General features: G+C 43.2%; 2 protein-coding genes across 2 annotated transcripts in view; both read right to left on the reverse strand.

Annotated features, from left to right (window-relative positions):
- The window catches only part of anapc4 (anaphase promoting complex subunit 4), a 33,949-nt gene extending 33,031 nt beyond the window's left edge, over positions 1–918 (reverse strand). Inside the window, exon 1 of the mRNA XM_083767744.1 lies at positions 772–918. The gene's annotated coding sequence lies outside the window, so the exon portion shown is untranslated. The remainder of the gene's footprint in view (positions 1–771) is intronic.
- Positions 919–2,508: 1,590 nt separating this feature from the next.
- On the reverse strand, positions 2,509–24,527 carry LOC310859963 (sodium-dependent phosphate transport protein 2B-like; the record flags this gene model as incomplete). The annotated part of the gene is made up of 12 exons (XM_083766730.1): positions 2,509–2,940; positions 4,415–4,539; positions 6,413–6,538; positions 8,308–8,478; positions 9,508–9,628; positions 11,342–11,437; positions 13,189–13,390; positions 13,883–13,985; positions 15,228–15,371; positions 18,938–19,066; positions 20,651–20,737; positions 24,479–24,527. 12 exons carry the CDS (start codon positions 24,525–24,527, stop codon positions 2,509–2,511), a joined length of 1,785 nt encoding a protein of 594 aa, XP_083622856.1.
- Positions 24,528–25,518: the final 991 nt, after the last annotated feature.

Raw genomic sequence — 25,518 nt, forward strand, 5'->3', positions numbered from 1 at the left:
CAGTGCGAATATAGCACGCACTGGACCAGGACTAGGGGTCGTTGAGAGCCACAGTGAGGGAGCTCCAATTAAGGGGTGCCCACCCAGCTAAATGATAGTTTGGATTGATTGATTGATTGATTGAAATATTTATTAACAGTTTGCAGAATTACAGTACATTTCAAGCACAAACTCAATACAAAGACTGTTGACTGTGAGTGGACGACCCACTTAAGCATTACACTTGTTTACAACAGGGTCCACATTGTTCAATTCATCAAAACATTTAGAGACGTACAAATAGACACTTCTATGTAGTTAAAGAACAGAACAGGAATTCATCATAACCAAAGCAATTCCATTTGGTTCCATTTGTACACTCTCAGAGTTAAACTAACATTGATTTTACAATATCAATTGGGAGTCCCAGAGAAATGCCATTAAATGGGGGTCCGTCCGTATAGGCTAATGCATGTCAAACTGGGGTTAAATTAAACGGATTAAGAATCACTGCTAGAGCCGTAAAATAAATCTTCTCAGTCTCTTGTGAGGGCAGGGGGTCCCTGGAATATCGTTTCAAATGGGGGTCGATTTGGGGGTCCTTGACATGAAAAGGTTTGGGAACCACTGCTGTAGTGAATCAATCTAGTGATGTTATTGTATACTTTCGTGTTGACATGTGAGTGTGTATTGTCGTTAGCACGTTAGCAAGGTTAGCTATTGTGGTTTGTACGGTACTAGACTACTATAGTTGTGTCGAACAGGGTTTAAAATGGTGTTTTCATATCTTACCACAGAGAGGAGAATCACGCAAATGCACCAGACCGAATATACGGAACCATTCGTTTATTTACTGTTGAACTAAAGAAGTTAGAACATGAAATGTCTACATTATTTATCTCAAATAAAGCACTGGTGTTTTGTTTTTTTTACAATTCCGCGGACAGCGCCATGTTTTTACCATCGACCAATCGTCGTGCAGCAACGGATACTAGGAAGGGACAAACTTCCTCACGGTGTAACCATGGTGTGTTTATCAAGCAAGTTGGAGAGCATTATATAATGGCATATGGAAATAAAATGATGCAATAAAAAAATACTTACTAAATCTAAAAGTACTTTTAGATTTCAAAATGTGTCAAAAATATTTCGAAAAAACAACGCATCGTTGTGAACTTGTAGATTGGCTATATTATCAAATAGACAAAGAAGGCCTTACTCGGTAGGCCTAATGGTAATTTAATTTAAAATAAATAATAAATCAAAATCTTCACAGTAACTTGTAGCTAAAGTTTTCTTAACCCATGTAGGCCTGGCGTCAAAATAAAAAAAAACGTTCGCTCTGAAAGAATATATATTCAAAGATTTGTGCCGCATTTTTTACGATTTTTCAAAAATAGCTAAAGTATAACATAATGCTTAGTTAAAACACCAAAAGGGGTTCCCGTCCAGAATGGGTTGGAGTCGGGGTCCACCCTTTACAATTTACAGTTTAGATATTTAGCAGCCCTAAAGCCCTAAACCACACCAAAGGGTCGAGACGGCTTTAGCGTTGCCCATGCAGTGTGATATGTCTTGTTGCACGTTGACCCACGTTTACCCTAGTGATTCAACGCATGTAATTCAATAGCCCAAACCACACCAAAGAGTCGGGACGGTTTTAGTGTTTGGTGTTAGCGTTTGGACCCAAGTAGTTGCATGGACATGGTGACCCTTTGGTGTGGTTAGGGCTTAGAGCGACTTCAAAAAGGTGCTGCTGTCGGGCAGAAACCTCGTAAAACCATATTTGTATGTAGCTATACGGTATGTCTGAGTAATTCTTTTCATACATTTTGAACCAACGGAAAGTATTAACAAGAGCTTGTGTCTAATCAATAACTACATTGGATCCAGCTGGACCACGGGTTATTTTTCCCCCCCATCTCCTGAAAAGTAACTGTTTTGGACATACAAGGTTTCCACCTGACAGTGCCAAAGTGTTCATTGAAACCCAAGCCAATAAACAAGATAAAGAAGTGCATCAAAACAGTGCAGAGAGAACCTCTAAGGCAGTGGTTCCCAAGGAGCCCCACATGGGCACTAATTAGCCCGCGGACCCTCGTTTGAAGAGATATGCCGGTGACCCCAACCCGTTTAATTTCAAGGACCCCCAGTTTGACATGCAGTAGTCTACGGACCCCCAATTAATGGCATTTCTATCTCTGGGACCCCCAAGTTATATTGTAAAATCAATGTTAATTTAACTCTGAGAGTGTACAAATGGTTCCATTTGTACACTCTCAGAGTTACGGACCCATAAGGGTCCATTTGGTTTCAAACTATCATTTAGCTGGGACCCCTGGGCGTCCCCGGAACGTGCACTTTGGGAACCACTGCTCTAAGAAACTAGGATTCCAGATATCCTAGTGAAGTAAAAGTACAAAAAGTATTGAAAAATGGACATTATGCAAGTAAAGTAAAAAAAAAAACGATCCCCCAGAATTGTATACTTATAGTACTTAAGTACAGTTCTTGAGTAAATGCACTTAGTTACTTTCCCCCAACGGGCTGCATCTCGATGCTCGGTGAACTCGTGACGTCATACTCGCCGCCGCTCTGACGCGCAAAGCACGGCGTGAGCCCGCAGTGGCAGTGTGGGGGGCGGGACAGGAAGTCCCAGTTCCGCAGCTTCCTGGGCAGGAAGCGAGGACAGCGCGACTGCATCGCGACGACGACAAAGGCGGCCGTGGCGACGAGCACGGTGACGCCGACTAGGACCTTCCAGCCGGCCTGCAGCGACAGGACAAACACGGCTCCCGGGAGGACCAGGAAGCAGAGGAGGACGTGGAGCAGGGGAGACCAGCGGTGCTCGGCGGCGATGTCGCCCAGGCGCCCGGCCAGCCGGACGGGCACCCGCGCGAACGGGACGGGGTACCAGAGCAGCACGCCCGCCACGTTGAAGAAGAAGTGACAAAGAGCGATCTGGGGGAAGACACAACAAGACACAACACGATCAGTTCTGGATTGTCAAAGACTATTATCGCCATGGCATGGTACCTGGTAAGAGCCATATGATGTGTATGGGTTTTATACTAAATGATGATGTCACCACAGGGCATGGCCAAGGTTTCCTGGCTATATAGTCAGCCTGGGCACACTTGAACTTCCATGCGCGGCCAAAGGAAGCTGTCTTTTGCGTTATTTCCGGGTTTTTAGGACAGCTGGTGGATGGAAATGAAGCTCCTCCAAGCTTTTCCGGGAATCTGGCCGTCGCGGCATTCAGCCGCGTGGGTAGAGCTTCTTTTCCATCCAGCTGTCTAAAAACCCGGAAAATGACGCAAAAGACAGCTTCTTCTGTCCGCGCATGGAATCTTAAGGTGTGCCCAGACCCATAATGCATCCCCAAACAAGCAGCAGGTGTTGCTGAGTGATTGGCAGAGGCACACTGTTTTCAACTGTGTTTGTATTAGTCTGTATCCTGATAGTTTATTTATGCAAGTATTTATTGTATGCTTTTAATTTACATAAGGTGCACATTACAAACAAGACATTCTTCCCCTGTTGCTGGTAAAATACCGTGTCTCCACATAGGTGCATAATTTACCCCCCACACCTGTCCATAATTAAACCGTACCCCCATCCACTAGCTCCGTTTGAAACCTCATATCTACACTTTAGCTCAGAGAAGAGGTTCCGTGTCCAGGATATCCCTGCTTCGCTAGCACGGGGGTTGAGCCGACAAAAACAGTGGCGAAAACACTTTTTGCAGTATCGTTTCCAAAAGGTAAAGGTATTCCTGGCTAGCTACAGATGATAAACTTTGGATAGGCACGTACACTTTTAAGACAGGGTTGAAACAACTTCTTAAATCAAGCTTAAATAAAAATGGCGTCCAGTCAACCCCCGTCCGCATACACACAGTACTGCTTCCGTAAGATTGCATTGGGAAAACATGGTACTGGCTGACTTCATAAGCTCTGCGATTGTTTCACCCCTGTCTACATTTTTTAGATAGTGCCTATCCTAAGTTTATCATCTGTAGCTAGCCAGAAATACCTTTACTTTTTGAAAACGATACTGCGAAAGGGGTTTTCGCCACTGTTTGTGGACGGCTCAACCCCGTTCTACCGATGCAGGGATATCTGCATCGCTATATGGCTGCATACAATAAGCTGTGCATATACAATAAGCTGCAAATAAAACATTTGAGAACCACAAGTATACTAGTTGGACTCCTATTATGCCATAGTGCGTATAGTAAAACATGTCTTAACATATTCTGAAGAAAACTTGGAGACTTGGCATTCAGTATTTGGGTCTTATGATATAAAATAAGAACTTTATAGTGTGTGTGTGTGTGTGTGTGTGTGTGTGTGTGTGTGTGTGTGTGTGTGTGTGTGTGTGTGTGTGTGTGTGCGTGCGTGCGTGCGTGTGTGCGTGCGTGGTACTAACTGACCTGTAATGCGTGGGCCAGTGTCTCTCCAGGGCAGGCCACGGCGGTCAGGATTGCGGTGGCCGTTGAGCCGATGTTTGAGCCCAGGGTCAGAGGGTAGGCTCTCTCCAGGCTGATGACACCAGCACCTGATCAACGGGGACAACAAGTTATATAGTCCCACTTTCTGACCTGAGATCAGATTCTAAAAATGTCTATTACAATCCTGACAGTCTAATTATTAAAGTGGGACATGGTATTATAGTCTTTTTTATTGGCCTGAAAATTGTCTACATTTTTATGAATCCACTTGCTGACCGGCTGTCACTATTGGGCAATTCTTTTTATAGGGGTTTCTTGTGACCCTACCATTAAACTCCTATGGCAGGCAAAAATGTCAAACTTTCCTTTTGCTTGCCTTTAAGCAGCATGTAACTAACTAACTAGCTAACTAACTAACTAACTACGACTCGACTCGAGTTGGCTTCGTACGACGCGTAAAAGGTCTTTAAATAAATACTTTTTGAAAATGTCTATGGGAAAAATGCATTGGGCCTGGCGTTGTCATGAAAGGGGGCGGGACTGCGACGCTCTAACTAACTAACTAACTAACTAACTAACTAACTAACTAACTAACTAACTAACTAACTAAATAACTAACTAACTAAATAACTAACTAACTAACTAACTAACTAACTAACTAACTAAATAACTAACTAACTAACTAACTAACTAACTAACTAACTAACTAAATAACTAACTAACTAAATAACTAACTAACTAAATAACTAACTAACTAACTAACTAACTAACTAACTAACTAAATAACTAACTAACTAACTAACTAACTAACTAACTAACTAACTAACTAACTAACTAACTAACTAAATAACTAACTAACTAACTAACTAACTAACTAACTAACTAACTAAATAACTAACTAACTAACTAACTAACTAACTAACTAAATAACTAACTAACTAAATAACTAACTAACTAACTAACTAACTAACTAACTAACTAACTAAATAACTAACTAACTAAATAACTAACTAACTAACTAACTAACTAACCAACCCCCTAGTTTGACATTTCACATGCCACTTAAAAGCAAAATGAACGTTTGATATTTTTGCCTGCCATAGGATGTTAATGGTAGAAACCCCTATAAATGCCCAATAGTGACAGCCGGTCAGCAAGTGGATTCATGAATATATATAGACAATATTTAGGCCAATAAAAAATACCAAATTTCCCACCCGTCCACCTCGGCTGCCGGACTATTATATTATATTATATTAATTATTTTGTCTGAACATTCATGAATTCACCCATTTAGACCTGAGACCGCATCGGCGTAACCATTATTTTTATTTTAAACTTTAGCTGTTGAAAAATAGCAGATCTACATATAGCGTTCATTCCCAGCAATTGTTTTTAATAACTCAAATATTTGCTTCTGGGTCCCTGGAACAACATATTTTCAGATGGGGGTCGGCGGCCAAATATATATAATTCTAGGGGTTATTGACATGAAATAGTTTGAGCACCACTGACATATTCAGAAAACCCTTTATAGAATCTGGTCTCAGGTCGAAATGGGTTAAGACAGCATCATTTTGTCTGAAAGTTTATGAATTAACCCATTTTGGGGCGGGAACCCCATTTGGTGTTTTAAGCATTGTGTTATACTTTATAGCTATTGAAAAATAGCAGATTACGAGCTTGTAGGTCTGCTATTTTTGAAAAATCGTGAAAATGTGGCGCAAATTTCGAAAATATATTCTTTCAGAGCGAACATTTTCACCTCAAATCCTTGCTTCTGGCGGTCCCCGCATGGACCAACATATTTTCAGATGGGGGTCGGAGGCCAATTACATACATTCTTTGGGGGGGGGGTCCTTGACATGAAAATGTTTGAGAACGATGGGTTTTTCCTCTGCAGGTCTAAATGGGTTAAAAGCAATGACCATTGACAGTATTTACATCATCGTGTAGTGTAGGTGCCATGAATAAACATACCCACAAGGGGCATTATGGCTGAGCTGAAGACGGAGCTGCTCTGAAAGATAATGGTCATTCCTGCTCCCACCACGATGGCGACGTAACCCTGGACCCCTCCGAAAGGGAAGGGCAGATCTAGACACACTGAAACAACACCAGGTGGTGAATAGAGGGAGCAATCACACGTCTCCTTATACCAACTGGACCACACACACACACCACACAACAACAACAACAACAACAACAACAACAGAATCAGTGGTGTCACGAAAGAGCGTTGCAGTCCCGCCCCCCTCGAGAGACCCGGAAAATAAATTATAAATTATATACGCCGCGGGACAAAGCCAACTCTTGTCGTGACAAATCATGACAATAAACACAATGTTTTGGACCAAACAAAGAATTTGAAAGTAGAAGAAAAAAAACGGCATGGGTTAATTACAACACTTTTTTTGTTTGTTTTTCTTCTTTGTAATTATTTGTTTGGTCCAAATAAAAGGCAGTAAGTGATATGTTTTGGTTAAAACAAAAAGTAGTTTGTTAAAAGGCTAATCACTACATTCTGATAGTAATCATTGCTAGAGTGTTTGTTCAGTAACAGGATTGTCTCCTGTTCCAAGTGTTCCAGTTCCAATTTTGTCTGCTCATTTCTTTGTGTCATCACTTAACTTAATTGTCTCCACCAGGCCGAAGGCATGTGGGGAGAGTATGTTTTGCACTCCGTCCGTCCGTGTGTCCGTCCGTCCGTTTGTGTGTGTGTCCGTGTGTCCGGCCCAAATCTTCCTCAACAGCCTGTTATAGCGCCACCATGAGGCCACAACCTGACCTGCCCTGGTGGAGACCTGTGCCGATTGGCACTTTATCTAGTTTCCAATCTGTACCCTGTCCTGCGTTCTCTATCCTGATTGGATACAATAATTGGTATCATTTATTTTAACCAATGAAAATCACTTACCCTACCTTTTAGCTCTGAGAGTGTAAAAATGCAATTAACATTGAAAGAAACATGGCCGAGGCGAGCACAGATAGAAACTGCTCTCCCCTCTCTTTGGTAAATAATATAGCGTAATTATTCTGGGCCAGATCTGACTAGTTATGATATGACTTAACATTCTGGACGGGAACCCCTTTTGGTGTTTTAACCCATTTTGGCCTATAACCTTCTGCTAAATCCTCCAGTTTTCTGAAATAGCAGACCTACAAGCTCGTTTTAACTCAGATATTTGCTTCATGGGGGGGTCCCTGGTAGGCTGGTACAACATATTTTCAGATTGGGGTCAGAGGGCCAATTACATGCGGTCCTTGACATGAAATATTGACAACCACTGATATAGAAACTTAGGTATATTCAGCAAACTGTCATGATTTAGAAGACTTTTTTTTTAATTTCTACGTCAGGTCGAAATGGGTTGAAAAGTTGATCTGGCCTCGATCGGACTCTCTCTGATTCATCCAGGGACGTCCGTCGTAATGGGCAGAATTTATCAGGTGATATTCTGGGCCAGATTTGACTTGGTTTGACTTGATCTGGCCATAATCCAAAGAGAGAGTCGACCAGGTGCTCGACGGAGGTACAAGAAAATCACACCCGTGTGAACTGAGTGGTGCAGCTCCCCCCCCCCCCCTCTCTCTCTCTCTCATTAGCAGGCAACATTGCAGCACTATCTCTCTCTCTGTTTCTGGCGCCCCCTACTGGTACCCTATAGTCATGTTGGTGCTCATGACCACATGGGTACATGACCACACACATGGGTACATACCACACACATGGGTACATAGGTGTACACGGACATTGCTGGTTGTTAGGAGTGGTTGCACCACTCAAAAATAAAGTCGACTGGCGCTACCAAAGATCCGTGGGACTTGAAAGATAGCGGCGGTCCGAGCGTTCAGGTCGTGGTCGTGTACTGTACCTGTGTTGAGCACCCTCCTGACCACGGCGGCCGCCCGTCCCTCCTTCAGCATGGAGCTCAGGGTCCGGCCGACCACCATGAAGCCGCCGTAGAGGACCGGCAGCAGCGCGGGGAGCAGGAGGAGTCCCACGGCCGGGTCGGACAGGTCCACGTCGGTGAAGAGGTGCGCACCTGAGGGGGGAGACGTTCATAATTATAGAGTATAGTCCTGCCTGAAGTCCCCTCGGTATATGTTTGGCTGTATTTTCATTTTTCGAGAGAGTCCGAAGAGGTGGCTTTTCGGACTACGGCAGAAGATTGGGAGTGAGTCTGTAGTCCGAGCCACAACCCCCTCTGACCCTTTCGCCTGTTGTGAATAAACTCCTTTTAACTATGCGGGAACGCCCACCGAGTGGTAAAAACCTACTTTCTGGCCTTGACAGCCCATTCATCCAAACAGAAAAGTCCTGTCTGATTGCATTAAACAATGTTAAACTCACCTACATTGCAGCTGTACGAAAAGCTTCAATTATCCTCTTTCTATCTGCAAAGTTTTTGTTTCATGAAAATGAGCTACTTTCTGTCAAGAAATGCCAGAGTTTGATTATTTTAAGTGTCAGAGTTTGGAAGTGCTTGTTTTCAATAACACAACATTTTGCTGCCTCCTGCATTATGTGACATTTAGAAACCGGTGGTACACATGAGGACGGTTGAGTGATTTCAAACGAGCGCTTCCAAACTCCAACACTCCATGCTGCTCAATGTTTTGCCACTCAGTCTAGATGAGGGGGGCGTGTCCTGATGGGAAAATCATGCATGTGTAGATACTCTCTATAGAGCGTCGCAGTCCCGCCCCCTTTCAGAACGACGAGTCAAAACGGATTTATTTAAAGACCTTTTAAGCGTCGTACGAAGCCAACTCGAGTCGTGCCAAATCATGACAACAAACAATATTTTGGACCAAACAAATAATTACTAAGAAGAAAAACAACAAAAAAAGTGTTGTAACCTGCCGTTCTTTTCCTACTTTCTAATTCTTTGTTTGGTCCAAAACATTGTGTTTATTGTCATGATTTGTCACGACAAGAGTTGGCTTTGTCCGCGCCGTAAACGCCTTTAAATAAATACTTTCTGAAAAAGTCTATGATGAAAATGAACGGGGATTTCTTTTCCGGGGTCTCTCGAGGGTGGCGGGACTGTGACGCTCTATAGCCTACTTACATTTCTCAAGGTGTATGGTCTCAGTCACGTTGGTCTGGGTCCAGCTCAGGCTGCCCTCCTGCCAACAGTTCACAGCGGCTGTGCAGTTCTCCAGTCCTGGGGCTGTCACATTCATTAGAACCTGCTGGCATAAAACAATGCAAAACCAAGTCTTTGATAGTCCCAAGAAAACATGCAATACCTTTGAGATCAACCAATGCAATGCACGAAGACTGACACCTTCCTCCACATAATTAAACACCATCTTCAATACCAAACTTCTCCTCCCCCCCCAAACAAAAACGCACGCACGCGCGCACTCACACGCACGCACGTGCTTGTTATGGACATTTCTAGAAGCTGTCCTTGGTTTTCCTGATGGATTGAAAAGTGCATTTTAGGAAGAAGAAATGGACATAAGGCTACAAGGAGGTATAGCCATGTGGAGATAATGATACTAATAATAAACTTTAGTTTTAAAGGACCTTTTGAAAGATGTTGATACTAATAAACTTTAGTTTTAAAGGACCTTTTGAAAGATGTTGACACTAATAAACTTTAGTTTTAAAGGACATTTTTAAAGATGGTGATACTAATATTAAAATTTAGTTTTAAAGGACCTCTTGAAAGACGGTTACAAAGTGCTCATCTTGTGCCTTCACAATAAAAGCCAATGTGCTACAAGGGAACAGGCCAACCTGATAGCTGAGTGGTTAGGGTGCATACCACATGACATTGGACACAATGAATATACTGAACCAGCTATAGTCCCCAGTTTGATTATAGGAGATAATAATACTAATTCTTAAAGCACTTAAACACAACAAAAGGGGAAATTACTAAGTATTATTAAGTGCTCCAGGGACAAAGACAGACAAGTCTCCTGCTTTAAAAATGCAGCATGCCTCCATTGTACCAGTCCAGTAGTGTCAAAAGGGAATACTGGACAACTCACCCCGGTGCTTGCCCGTTTTTCCTCCTGGACTTTTCACCAGTGAGGGGGATAACTTTGTAATATGCTATGGCTGTTTGTATTATTTTTGGAAAAATATAAAAAGATACTCCTGTGGAAAGGCTATATTATTTTACTTATATTGACCCTATAAACAATTTAGTATTATTTAGTATAATTATGTAAGGTTTTGCCCACTCAAATGGTACCTCGTCAGATAATCCCCACATATCCTACAACAACTTCTGTGAACGGACTTCACTGTAGTAGCTTTTCATAAATTATATTTGTACTTGGGGCTGTCTGCTGTCATGAAAGTTTATAGTTAGAGAAATTCAAAGTCCAGCCGTCCGCTGTACAGCCTCTCCCACCCCTCACTGGGGAAAATACTGGGAGGAAAACAGAAACGGCGTGAGTTGTCTTGTTACCTCAGAAGGCACCACTGTAGTGGTGCAAAGTAACATTACGTGTACTTTCGCATTCAGCTCAGTGTTACAGATACATTACTGCACTCCACAATGGAGGGGACTTTAAATACATTATAAAGGAAGGTCCAGGAAGATATATAGCTTCATAGGGACGCCATTATAAGTATAGGATCTTTGTCGACATTGGTGTGCATTTGTATCATGTGGCCAAGAGTTATGGCACTGTTGTTGAGTACTTTGTCCACCACTGTCAGCCTACTAAACTGTCCTGTTATTTAAGCATTTGATAACATAATTGCTGAATTGGGTTATATGCAGTGTTTAGTTATCTGCTAATTAATGAAGTACTGAAAAATTAAGTACCTCCCGATGTATGACCGGATGGACCATTGTAAAGCGATTTGAGTGCTTATAGAAAAGCGCCATAAAAATGCAATCCATTATTACTGTATAACTATAAGTGATGAAGCCTTACCGTCTCTTCTCTGGTCTTACACCAGACTTTGATCAGACTTTTGTTCCTGGCCTCTGGATCCCCCGTGGCGATGTCTCTGATGACCCCTTTGTCCAGCTACAGGCAAACACATAGTATGAGTAGGCCCTTCGCATTTATTTATTCATCACACAAACGTGGTGGTCATTCCACAAACACATGCTCAATAGTAGTATGCGACTGTGCCTGTAGACCAGGGGTGCCCAAAAGGTAGATCGTGATCTATACCAGTAGATCACAAAGGCTGTGCAGGTATATAGATCAACATGACATGCCCTAGTAAAAATATATAATTTAAATGTAAAAGATAAATAAATAATCTGCAACTTGTATTAAGACAGGGCCTGTTATAGCTCAAACCCACAACGCAATACTTTGTTTTCAAGTATTGTATCACAAACGTCAGTACACGCATTACATATTAATATGTAATATGTTATATGCAAGAAAACCCTACCAATTCAAAATGTTCCCTCTGTATTTCCAATTCCAAGTGCATTATAGTCTTATACTGTATGCAACGCCATCGCCATGCACTATTCCAATTAAAGGCCACTCAGGGAACATTGTTTAACTATTTTCAGCAATTGTATAATATTTTCTGCATGGGTAGATCTAGTTGAGCTTGTCATTTTGAAAGTAGCTCTCAAGTAAAAAAAAGTGTGGGCACCTCTGCTGTAGACTGTAGCGTAGACATTGTAGCATCTTAACCCATTTTGGTGTTAGCCTTATGTTATGCTTTAACTATTGAAAAATAGCAGACCTACAAGCTCATAGCGCGCCACCGAGTGGCGCGCTACGAGCTTGTAGGTCTGCTATTTTTGAAAAATCAAAGACATTTTTAGAATCTGATCTCAGGTCAGAATGGGTTAATAATGAAACTGTCAGGATGTAATAGACATTTTTAGAATCTGATCTCAGGTCAGAATGGGTTAAGACACTCGGTTATGCTGTGCAGTGATTGTGATCGACACTTGATTTCGTTGACTAATACTATGACTAAAATGACTAAAATGTTCGTCGACTACTTTATTTCACTGACGGAAACTAAATGGGAACTGAATGGAAACTAAGCTATGATGACTAAAACTAAAAGACTATAAATATACTGACAATTCTGTCAACAAATAAAAACTAGACTAAAATGTTAGGAAGGGGAGTAGTGGACAAGAGATCCAGTATAAGTCATTGTACACGCGTTTGCATGCTGGAAATAGCCGATCTACAATATAATCATCATTACGACGGCATCAAGGCCCGCCGAAATACATTTTAGTCGACTAAATCAACTCAGCTCAGTGGCCTTGTGGTTAGAGTGTCCAACCTGACACTGGGAGGTCGGGGTTCGATCCCCGGCCGGGTCATACCAAAGACTCTAAAAATGGGACCTATATGGCTGTATTTTGCGTGTCTTAAGTACCAGGTCTTATTCCCTAACTTGAGTAAACTAAAGACCTGGAGGCGTGATCAATGCTCTTTGGCCACTCAGAATAGCCAAATGGCATTGATCACGCCTCCAGGTCTTTAGTTTACTCAAGTTAGGGAATAAGACCTGGTACTTAAGACACGCAAAATACAGCCCATAGTGTCTCCCTGCTTGACACTCAGCATCAAGGGTTGGATTGGGGGTAAGTCCCTGCGTCATGTCCAGGGGGTGTACTTGTACATCAAGCTGCCTCACGCTACAGTAACAGGAGATAGGCTCCTGCCCCTATATGGGCCTCGTGGCTCGGCAAGGCTTAAATCAACTGTAGATTTAGTCGACTAAAACTAGGCTAACATTAAAACATTAAAACATTCCAGGTGACTAAATCAACACGGGGCTCTACCTGGATGATGGAGTCGACGAGGGGCTTGGCCACGGCATTGAACAGCTCCGGGGCGCTGACTCCGCCTCCCCCATGGAGGCTGAAGGAGCGGACGGCGAGCCCGCTGAGCGTCTCCAGGGACCCCGTCACGACCTCCACGGGCAGGAGGACTGCCACGGTCAGCCAGTTGAAGATGGCATTGACCGCCGCGTCGGCAAACACCCTTATTGGACAGTCAAAAAGAGACTATTATTATGTCAGATATATTTATGGAAGAACCTGCATCAGCGTGCGTGCGTGCGTGCGTGCGTGCGTTAGGGCATTCACTTCTGGTCATTTTTACTAGTTGACTAGTTGCCTAGTTTACTAGTCGACTAGTTGTTTAACTACCTATTATGTAAAACAATATATATTTATTTATTTTTATATATTTTTAATAAATATTTGTACATTTAAAAACTGTGTACATTGGTGACTATAACTATAATCTACCTGATCTTGAGGCCTACAAAATGGGGGGACAAAAAAATAATGCACCTGCCCAGTGCATGTGGATCCCCCCCGCCTGCATCCAATCAGTCATTATATGGTTCACCTGCCCAGTGCATGTGGATCCCCCCCGCCTGCATCCAATCAGTCATTATATGGTTCACCTGCCCAGTGCATGTGGATCCCCCCCGCCTGCATCCAATCAGTCATTATATGGTTCACCTGCCCAGTGCATGTGGATCCCCCGCCTCCTGCATCCCAGCCACGACGTAGCGTGGCGCCCACGTTGATGCCCATGACGATCGGCACCGCCGATCCCACGCTGAGCACTGCGAATGAGACCAGAGCGTGTTAATACGTCACCAACAACGTCTCTGTGTGTTGTTGTGGCCCGGGGTGTGTTAAACTTGTTGCACACATACTGTACCTGTGTGTAGACGTTGCATGTGAAAACATAATACATTAGTGTTTAGTACGTTTGTGTGCTCGGGGGGGGGGGGGGGGGGGGGGGGGGGGGGTGGGAACACAAACTAGTGCTGGAAACCGACGCCGACTTCCTATTGGTTAACCAACCTATGAGCCTCCCCCCCCTCTTCCTCCTCCCCCTCCCTGTAAGCAACTCCTATATGCCACTTTTCCTGCTTGGCTCGTTGGCCAGGCTTGTTTTTTTTTTCATCAGCTTGCAGAGCTGATCAATGATTGGGCTTTCTATCGCGGTCGGACTGCTGTCACCTCGTTCACTGATTGGTCTAGAAGAGGGAGGCGGGGTCAATGCTTAAGGACATCACCGCAATGTATATGATGGCCTCGACTCATTATATCGCCGTTTTAGGTGATAATCTATCTATCTAAAGGTGATGGCGTATCACCTACAAAACTGGAGTATATGTACAGTATGCGTCTTTAAGCCTGCTCTCCTCTCCCCCCCCACCGACCGCACCATGACTAGAGAGACTGCAAACGCCACTACAGAAACACCCACTGACTCGAGTCATTGTTTTTTTTCCCCTTGAAAACAAAATGCCTGCGGTTTCTATACATTTACAGTAGATCACGTGTACTGTATACAGCAGTGGTTCCCACATTTCTTCCATGTCAAGGACCCCCCCATTTGAAAATGTATCCCAGGACCCCCATAAGAGAAGTTTTGTGTGGCTATCTAGCAGTGATTTTCAACCATTCATTCGTTCGTTGTTCGTTCGTTCGTTCGTCCGTCCGTCCGTCCGTCCGTTCGTACGTTCGTTCGTTCGTTCGTATCGTTCGTTCATTCGTTCGTTCGTTCGTTCGTTCATTCATTCATTCATTCGTTCATTCGTTCGTTCGTTCGTTCGTTCGTTCGTTTGTTCGTCCGCCCGTCCGTTCGTTTGTTCGTTCGTTTGTTCATTCATTCATTTCAAGGGCCCCCAGCTTGACCTGAATTAGGCTACCGTCCCCTATTTAATGTTTATTGTAAAATCTAAGTTAAGTATACAAATGGAACCAAATGGACCCTAACCCGCCAAGGACCCCACTTGGGAACCACTGTACACAGTACACTGTACACACTGTACACAATCGTGCTGCATGCTTACGTCCAGCCGACACCATGCTGACCACCATGGAGGAGGGCGGGGCGGAGCTCTGGAACACCACCGCGGCCAACATGCCCGTCACGCAGCCGCCCGCGGGATTGGCCAGCACGGCGTTGTCCTTGAACATGTCCCCGGCTGCCTTGCCTGCGTGCGTGTGCGACAACAAAAGAAGGTCAAAAACATGGCAGTGCACCGCTCCATACAAAACGAATACAATTCAATAATGGCACCTCCACCATGCACTTTGTGTGAGTGAGGGGGGCGACGGAACAGTTTTGTGGTACACAAAAGCAAAGATATACTGTAGTGTAGAGCGTCCAGTCCCACCCCCTTTATCATGACGACGAGCGGCCCCGGGAATTAAAGGGAATTTCACTTTGTTTTCCTTCTTTTCCCATAGACGTTTCAGAAAGTATTTATTTAACCCATTTTAGGCCTGACGTCGAGATTAAAATATATATATATTTCATGTCAAGGACCCCAGAAATGATATAGTAATATGCCTCCCCCCCCCCCCCCCCCTCATCTGAAAATATGTTGTTCCAGGGACCCCAGAAACAAAGATTTGAGTTAAAATGTGCACTCTGTAATACTATATATTCAAAGATTTAAGGCATTTGCACGATTTTTCTAAAATAGCAGACCTACAAGCTTGTAGCGCGGCACTCGGTGCCGCGCTATGAGCTTGTAGATCTGCTATTCAATATAGCTAAAGTATAACATAATGCTTTAAAACACCAAAAGAGGTTCTCGCCCAAAATGGGTTAAAGACCTGTAAAGCTCGGACAAAGACAACTCGGATGGTGACAAATCATGACAATAAACACAAATCTTTTTGGGCAGAATAAATAATTAGAAAGAAGAAAAACAACAAAAAGTGTTGTACCCTGCCCTTTTTTTTCTTCTTAATTTTACCCATTATTTGTTCCGCCCCACCCCCCCCCAAACAAATCGTTTATTGTCGTGAGTTTGAGGCTTACAGGTCTTTTAATAAATATTTTCTGAAACGTCTATATGGGAAAAAATGAATTGGAAATGATCTTCCGGGCCAATCATCGGGGGGGACTGTCTATATCTAGACCAGAAGAGCATGTGGTTCTCAAATGTACGCGAGAGAAAGTGAACAATGCATGATCTATAACTATCAATTCAACCTTTTCACCTCCTTTTTTCTTATTTGTAATGTTATATTTTTGAAGAGGTGGGTTATCGTTCATTCACAGCACCTCATATGTCCAAAACGGATACTTCTCAGGATCTCACGACTTTGATTATAAGACGACCCCCATTTTTCAAGACTCATTTGTGCATGTAAAAAGAACACTGAATGTCAAATAGTCTATAGTCCCCCGATTATAATACGACCCTGTTTTTTAGGATATTTCCATAAAATAAAATAAAAGCACAATAGGACATAGTTTTCTGTTTTCTAGGAAAAGGGTCACTGAATCCAACACCGTGTGAGAACCACTGGACTAGAGCTGGTGTTGGCAAGTAAGTTGGGCCTTGGGACAGTTGGGCCCCCCAAGCCATTAGATCGGTACTGGGCCAGAACACCAACATCTTTCTGAAAAACCTATGTTTTCTATGTCAGTGGTGCTCAACCCCCAGAATGATCTCTATTGGGCCACAGGCCCCCATGTCAAAATATGTAGTTCCAGGCCCAGCCCCCGAAGCAAATATTTTAGTTCAAAATGTTCGCTCTGAAATATATTATTCAACGATTTGCGCCACATTTGAATGATCTTTCAAAAATAACAGACCTACAAGCTCATACATCTCATACAATAATAACCATATTACTATAAAAGGTTCACGTAGATTTACTTTATAGCTGCATATTGATAGAACTGCATGTGTGATCAAATCAGTTACTACGCAGATAAAAGACTGTCACGCGGTTGAGACTTTGCCACTCTGTGCCTCCTTGGTTCTCTAATCACCAATTTTTTCCAGGAAATGGAAAAAAAAAGAATGCGTGTTGTGTTCCAGTGGACGCCATGCAGTTACAATTTAGCTCTTTCATTGGTGAAACGTTCTTTTTTTAAACGCCCACAGACAGACTTTCTAAAATGTGTCTAAAATAGAAGATCTGCAAGCTCACGTCGACCTGCAATTCTTGCTACTTTTGTGTGACACACTTGAACGAGGAATACAACATTCATTCATCCCCCCCCCCCCCCCCCCCAAACAAAGTTGAGACATGGAGATAGTATGTGTTAGTTATGTTCTCAAGTCCTTTGTGAGCCGTTATCACTAATATAAAACACCTTGGGGTCTTGAACACAGTCCTGCATTTGGGTTCTCTAGTAATCTATCGCATCATTCAGTATTTCAGGTTATTCAGGTTACAGTAAGCGTGTCTGTGGGCCGGTGTTATAAATATTGACCCAATGGAAAGTATTACCAAATGCCTGTGAGCTAAATAATAAGTTAATAACTACACTGTATCGTGCTTCTTCCATTTTCTGAAAAGTAGCATTCTTGGACACTGGTAATGTGTACTGTGTAGGGCTGAGTCCCAAACATCTGTGACCAAATTGACTGAGGGACTGCCATTGGATTTTTCTTTTTTGAATTTGCCATATGAAAGCAGGGAATCATAGCTTCAAATTGACATATTGGTTGTTCAGTTTGACCCAGCAGTTTTGGAGATATGGCTTGTAGAGTAAATGTCTTGCAGAAAACAGCGAGTCGAGAAAACAGAAAGGTTCACTTCTGTGGAATCTATAACATTACACCTAGCTCCATGTTTAAGCATTTATTTCATATTTACATGTTGATTTCAGCTCTGATATTGATTTCAGACATGCTCTAGTATGTGAAGAGCCTGTGCTATTAACTCATTTTTGAAAAAAAGAAAGAAAAAAGATTTTCTCCTCTGGTCACATTTGTTACAACGTAACCTTCTCTGCTCCAGACCAGCAGGTGACACAGCTGATACAAATGTGTCTGTAATCAAATTGTGAAGGCCACATACAGTGCGTCAACGTGGCACTCAGTCAGAAATTATATACAGAACGATTTCCTATTAGCTGCATGCCTATATACCTCCACGGGACTATACAGCCAACGTATGGCCATGACAGTGGACTCATAATAATCAATATAAAAATAATAACATCTAGGGGGGCACGGTGGCACAGTTGGTAGTGCTGTCGCCTCACAGCTAGAAGGTCCTGGGTTCGATTTCCGCTCGGGACGCTGTGGGTGCTGGCGGCGTGTTTCCTCCTCCGCGTCATCAGTGCCCATACCCGAAGGCGGGGTTGGCGAAAGGCCCTTTCTGTGTGGAGTTTGCATGTTCTCCCCGTGTCCCCTAGGGTAGGTACCCTCACAAAAACATGCAGTAATCCTGGTCTCTAAACTGCTTCCCCTGGCCAGCCGGGGCGCCTGATGGAAGGGAAAGGAACTGGTTGGAATAACGTGTTCCTTCCACGTGCTACGTCCAACCAGGGAAACTCCCCCCTGTCAGGTGTAAAGGAGCAACTTGGACACTCAGGCATGAAGGAAGCATGAGTTCAAGTCCGTTGCTCTCCCCAGGTTGGCGGAGGGTGTGTAGAGCCCAGGATGATTGACACAGGGGTGAAAAATGGGTTACAAAATCGTGGGATAAACAATATATTACAAAAAAAATAAAATAATAACATCTGCTTTTTTGGGTTCATGCTGTGCTGTGTGTGGAACCACTTCAGTGACGTGACTGTTTATACCTCCGATCAGCTGGAAAGCGATGCTCAGGAGGTGCAGAGAGCACACGATGATGTAGAAATCTGCCACCAGCAGGGACAACTTGGCCATGGCCTTGAGGACCTTCAAGGCCTTCCACTTGGCGTCCAGTTCTGTTTGCAATAAGGGACCAGAAAGAAGAACGCAATCAGCAGCAGGTTGTTTTAAAAGGATCCCCATGGCTAATAACACTTATATGCTTTAACCCATTCTGACCTGAGATCAGATTCATACGAGGTTTCCACTGGACACACACTGGTCTGATTAACCCATTCTGACCTGAGATCAGATTTTTTTTAAATCAGTCGTTCTTCGATTTTTCAAAAAATAGCGGACCTACAAGCTAATAGCGGACCTACAAGCTCGTAGCGGGCCACTCCGAACATTTTGGACCTCTCCGCCGGCAATCTGAGAATCCCATCGTCAAATATTCGGGAAAACAGCGCCTCCCCTGTTGTTCCTCAGGCAACAGTCTGTCTTGAGAGACACCGGCCGTCCAAGAGGTGTTAAAAAGTGCTAATCGGGTTTCTTTTGTAGTTGTTCTTGAGGCGTGACATAATAACACTGATCAAGAATTCACCAAAGAGACCTAAACACAGACTAGTGAGACTACACACTGACTCGAGAAAAGACCCATATCGTCCAAAATAGGCTGATCAGTCGCTGTCTGTGTATAGGCTAATTCATTGGTAAAAGTATGCTAAAGAACTCATTTTTAGAGGGGGGGGGGGGGGGGGGGGGGGGGGGCCTTGAGGATTGATCAAACTCTTCGGCTCTGGTTCCCGCGCAGAATGGGTTAAAACCTTATACTCGCCCTCTATAACTCTATAACTAACTGAAAAACACATTAAATATTTTATATATTATCCTAGAAATAGTATGTTTTTCACTGAATAGCAGCCGTTCCCGTCGCAAGTTGATGATATTAAGGTGGCGCGTTCGGAAATACCGCACCGGAGGGAATTCACATATTAGTTTGCATTTGGACAGTGCGCTCAGTGCGCTATGTCCGGCCTATGGGATTTATGGGAATGCATGTGCTAATAAAAAACAACTTCATATACTTCCTACGGTTCAGATGAGCATCAAAGCAATATTTTAAATACTTTTTATTAGCACATTTTATTAGCACATTCCATAGGGGCAGGACCACACATGATGGGAAAATGACATCATCAACCTGCGACAGGAGTTTTACATATATTGAGTGAACAATGAATTCTAATTAATGATTTCTAAGATATATAAAATATTCAAGGTGTTTTAATTTTTTTCATTATACTTACAGAGGGCAAGCATAATGCATTATCCCATTTTGACCCGAGATCAGATTCTAAAAATGTCTTCTACATCCTGATAGTTTTCTGAAAAAGCCATGTTTCCATGTCAGTCGTTCTTCGATTTTTCAAAACTAGCAGACCTACAAGCTCGTAGCGTGTCACTCGGTGGCGCGCTATGAGCTTGTAGATCTGCTATTTTTCAATAGCTAAAGCATAACGTGACGCTAACACCAAAAGGGGTTCCCGCCCCAAAATGGGTTAAGGCATATATAAGTCTTATTAACCAGGGATCCATTTAAGGCAAAAACTTGCCGAGCCTATACAAGTTCAGTGAACCTGTACAGACGGCCTAAATATTGGGGGTGAATATTATGATATGATGAGGGTATAAATGGTACAGTGGGAACATTCTCTGACCTGCCCACTTGGGCCCCGTGTCCTCTTGCCCGGTCGGACCCCTGCGGCCACCGTCCATGTCTACTGGCTCCTCCCGTATGTGCTCCACTGTGGGCAGTAATGGAGGGTAGAGACGTGAGAGAGGAGTTTGGTATACCTGTGAGACGGAGGGTGACTGATTTAAGCGGTCACACCTGGCCTGAGTCAAACTAGAACTGGACTCAGAGATGGGTGTGGCTGCGCACCTGTTGTGCATCATGGACTTGATCAAGGGCACAACAGGATGAATCAGTCATCTCCACAAACACTCAAGAGATATCATATAGCCTCTGTCCGGACAGTGGAGAGATCGCCGCTCCTGTGTAATGTGATATTATTGTGTGTAATTCCCTGCACGTGAAGGGATAAAAGTGTCTACTTAAGGAATGCTGCCCTGTGTTGTGTCCTTCCTTGCCCTCATAGTGACTATAGTCTGTCGCAGTACCATTTATTGGAAACAAGTGTTTCATTATGCTTTTTTAGCCCATTCTGGACGGGAACCCCTTTTGGTGTTTTAAGCACTATGTTATACTTTAGCTAGTGAAACGTATTTTTATTTTAGAAAAATTGTGAAAATGTGCACGGCGCAAACCTTTGAATATATATTCTTTCAGAGGGAACATTTTTAACTCAAATCTTTGCTTCTGGAAGGTCCCTGGAACAACATATTTTCAGATGGGGGTCTGTGGCAAATTACATTATATTTTTGGGGGTCCTTGACATGAAATATAGGCCTATTGTAGCCTGGCTAATAAAGCCAGACTAATATCACACAACACATCCGCCGGCAGGCAATTATTCTTTGCCAAGGGCTGATTCGGTCTGGCTTATATTAGCCAGGCTAGGCCTATTGAGCACCACTGATATAAAAACTGGTATTTCAGAAAACTGTCATGATTTAGAAGGCTTTTTTTTTTTTTTTTTTTAGGTCAAAATGGGTTAATGTGTTGGTTTAAGTATAGCTTATAACAGTGGTTCGCAAACCTATTTGGCCATGCACCCACTGTTACATCCCGACCTATAGCTGACACACCCCCTACATGGAAATAGAAATTGCATAAGCTATCTAGAGACATATAGGCCCTCATTTATCAACCGTGCGTACGCCAAAATATGGGCACACGCCGAAATTACCGACATTTTCGGCATTTAACATTTCCGGCAAAGCTTGAAATTGAACGTGACAACGATCAAAACCCACGTCTACTCTGCAGCTGGCGTACGCTGTTTTTCAAGCGGAGCAGCCTTGTCTGAACTGCTGAGAGGCTGTCACAGGCATCTAAACATATATGTATTCACTCCTAAAATGTCTATATAAAAGGTATGTATAATGTATATGGGCTACATGTAAAAAATAAAAAAATAAAAATGTTAAGGAATACATGTGTCATATGAAATTAGTAGGAGATAAAATCGCGCAATTAAAAACAATGTTGCAAGAGATGCTTAAGCCATTTAAACAGTGTTTTGCATGAGCGCATACATGCGAGGATTTGGGCTGTCTGTGCTGAAATATTTCCATGACGGGACGTTGGAGAGTATAGTGCAGCAGCTGCTGCAGCTCAGCTGCGGAGAGTCCCAACGTGCAGGTATAGCCTACTGTAGCCTAATCTACAGCATGAAGGCCGATGTCTTTCTTACGATAGCCTATGTGCAATATAATAAACCTGACGCGTCGCTCGAATGCCAAGCCCAAATGTACCGTGCCAGGCTCCCAGCGCAAGTGGGAACTGCATCGGAGATATAGGTATTACCCAGCCAGCCCACGCTGCCCACCACCAGCCACATGAGGCTATATACTGTTTTGGCTGCACATTCATATAATGACAGTTGACAGCCCGGCCACTGCAGTGACTAACGACTGGAGGCAATCTAAATAGACTGTCGAACGTCGGAACGTGCATGGTCAGTTGGTCACGGACGGACCACTGTGATAGAGAGAGACAGACAGACAGACAGACAGACAGACAGACAGACAGGACAGGACAGGACAGGAGGCGCACCTGCAAAACAGCAGCGTGTGTGTGCCTATTTGTTATTTAATTATGGTTCACAGGTTCAGGTTTTCGTTCACTAATATATTTAGTTGTATATTAAATTAAAAATACTTTAATAATTTAATATACAACTAACAACACACAGTGGAAGTTGCAAATAGCAATATGTGCGTGCGTGCGTGCGGGTTGTGAGGCGGGCAGCAAGGGAAGCGAAGCGAGAGGAGAAACAGACAGCTTTATTTAATGTGTCATGTAGGTGCATGCGTGCATGACAGCAAGGCAAGCGAGGTGAGAGGGAAACAGACAGGGACCCTGCATGAATTAAATAAAGTTGTCCTACAACTTTATTTAGTTGTCTGTTTCTCCTCTCGCTTCGCTTCCCTTGCTGCCCGCCTCACCCCCCGCACGCACGCTTTATTTAATTCATGCAGGTGTTCGTTCTTTATTTGTTTAACAACACACCAGTTAGTTGGGCTTGCAAGTTGCGTGTGCGTGCTGTGCGTGTGTATGAGAGAGGGGGGTGAGGCGGGCAGCAAGGCACGGGAGAAACCTATTGTTTCATTTAACCATGGTTTCAGGAAACGTATTGCCGTTGTTCATGTCGCAAAAACGAGGGCGAGGCTTGATTTCTTAGGGCGTGCCAGATCAAATTCAGCCGTGACATTTATTAACGTGAGAACAAAATTATGGAAGGATCAGCTGTTTGCGATCACTTTATAAATGCCGTGGCGACGTGGGTGTACTACGAAACCTGCACTCGAATCTGTGGCAGATTTTACACTCGATTGATAAATGAGGGCCATAATTCCTATTTATCCACATATATGCACATATATGAACCTGAATATGGAATATATACTTAGCATTATGCTATATTCTGCATATACTTGCCATATATTGGCATAATATGTTAATACATTTGAACCCATTTAGGCCTGACGTCAAAATTTTCAAAATAACTTCTATTCGCTGTGGGTGCTGGCGGCGTGTTTCCTCCTCCGCGTCATCAGTGCCCATACCCGAAGACGAGGTTGGCGAAAGGGCCTTTCTGTGTGGAGTTTGCATGTTCTCCCCGTGTCCCCTAGGGTATTTACCCTCACAAAAAACATGCAGTAATCCTGGTCACTAAACTGCCTCCCCCTGGCCAGCCGGGGCGCCTGATGGAGGGGAAAGGAATTGGTTGGAATAACGTGTTCCTTCCACGCGCTACGTCCAACCAGGGAAACTCCCCCCTGTCAGGTGTAAAGGAGCAACTTGGACACTCAGGCATGAAGGAAGCATGAGTTCAAGTCCGTTGCTCTCCCCTTGTCCCCCATATATGGGGACTAGGTTGGTGGAGGGTGTGTAGAGCCCAGGATCACATTATTAGATGATTGACACAGGGGTGGAAATGGGTTACAAAATCGTGGGATAAAAAATATATATAAAAAAGAAAAAAAACTTCTAAATCATGACAATTTTCTGAAAGATTTGAGGCACATTTTAACGATTAAAAAAAAATAGCAGACCTGCAAGCTCGTAGCGCGCCACTCGGTGGCACGCTATGAGCTTGTAGATCTGCTATTTTTCAATAGCTAAAGCATAACATAATGCTTAGTTAAAACACCAAAAGGGGTTCCCCGGTGAAATAAAGCCATAGCAACACCATTAGCCTTTTCATGTCACGCACCCCCTAGAAGGCGCTCACGCACCACAAGGGGTGCACGCACCACAGTTTGCGAACCATTGGCCTATAATATTGTGAAAAATATATATGAAATACCCCCAGCGCAGATTGTGAAGACGCAAGGATTGTCAGAGGAAAGGGACTTACCTAGTCTGGGAGAGGAATGCACTACGTCAAGTCCAGGCTGAACAGCCATGCTGCGTGAACAGAAAACAGAATTAGTGTGTGTGTGTGTGTGTGTGTGTGTGTGTGTGTGTGTGTGTGTGTGTGTGTGTGTGTGTGTGTGTGTGTGTGTGTGTGTGTGTGTGTGTGTGTGTGTGTGTGTGTGTGTGTGTGTGTGTGTGTGTGTGTGTGTGTGTGTGTGTGTAATTCATAAACAATAAAGCAAAGCATGTTTACATTTCAATAGCACAGAGCACCATAAGTAAAAAAAATAATAATAATAATATTTATAGAATATTTTTCTAAGTCTTAGTCTTAGGAGTTTTACTTTTCTTTCTATACAGTGAGCGAGTGTTTTCCTGTCAAAGTTTCCCTTATGTTTTTGAGACCACCGCTACCGTAGTCAAGTTTGAAAAAAACTGGACGAAGAAAGGCGCATACGTTTTCTCAGTACATTTCAATACTGTCAGTATTGTGACACTGTGTGGAAATGCACAGGAGGGCTTGTCTCAACAGAAATGTACTGACTTTCTATTTGTTTCTTGTATTCTGTATGTGTACGTCGTTTTTTTATGTTTCGTCTCGTAATGTACGGGTTTTTGTACGGTTTTCTCGTAATGTACATGTTTGATGAATTGAAAACGGTGGGCCCCCTGTTGTAAACAAGTGCAATGCTTTTATCGTGTCGTCCACTCACAGTTAACCGTTTTTGTATTGAGTTGTGCTTGAAATGTATACTGTAATTCTGCAAACTGTTAATAAATCAATCAATCAATCAATCAATCAATCAATGATGTGCTTCACTGTTGTGTGTATATGGTTTTGTGTGGGGACCGGACTATACGAATGAAATGTAGCATCTTTGCAAATTTCCGGTGTATTTACGTTGCATTTATTAATGTAAAAGCTCATTAATATGCTCGTCCTGTCAGAATAAACACATAAAGTGAAGTACAGTAAAGTAACAGCTGATTGCTCTGCAATGAAATGCAGAAGACATGCAATTTTAGACTTTAGAAAGCTCC

Source organism: Protomyctophum parallelum (assembly GCF_964188405.1).
Source record: "Protomyctophum parallelum genome assembly, chromosome: 6".
Lineage (NCBI taxonomy): Eukaryota > Metazoa > Chordata > Actinopteri > Myctophiformes > Myctophidae > Protomyctophum > Protomyctophum parallelum.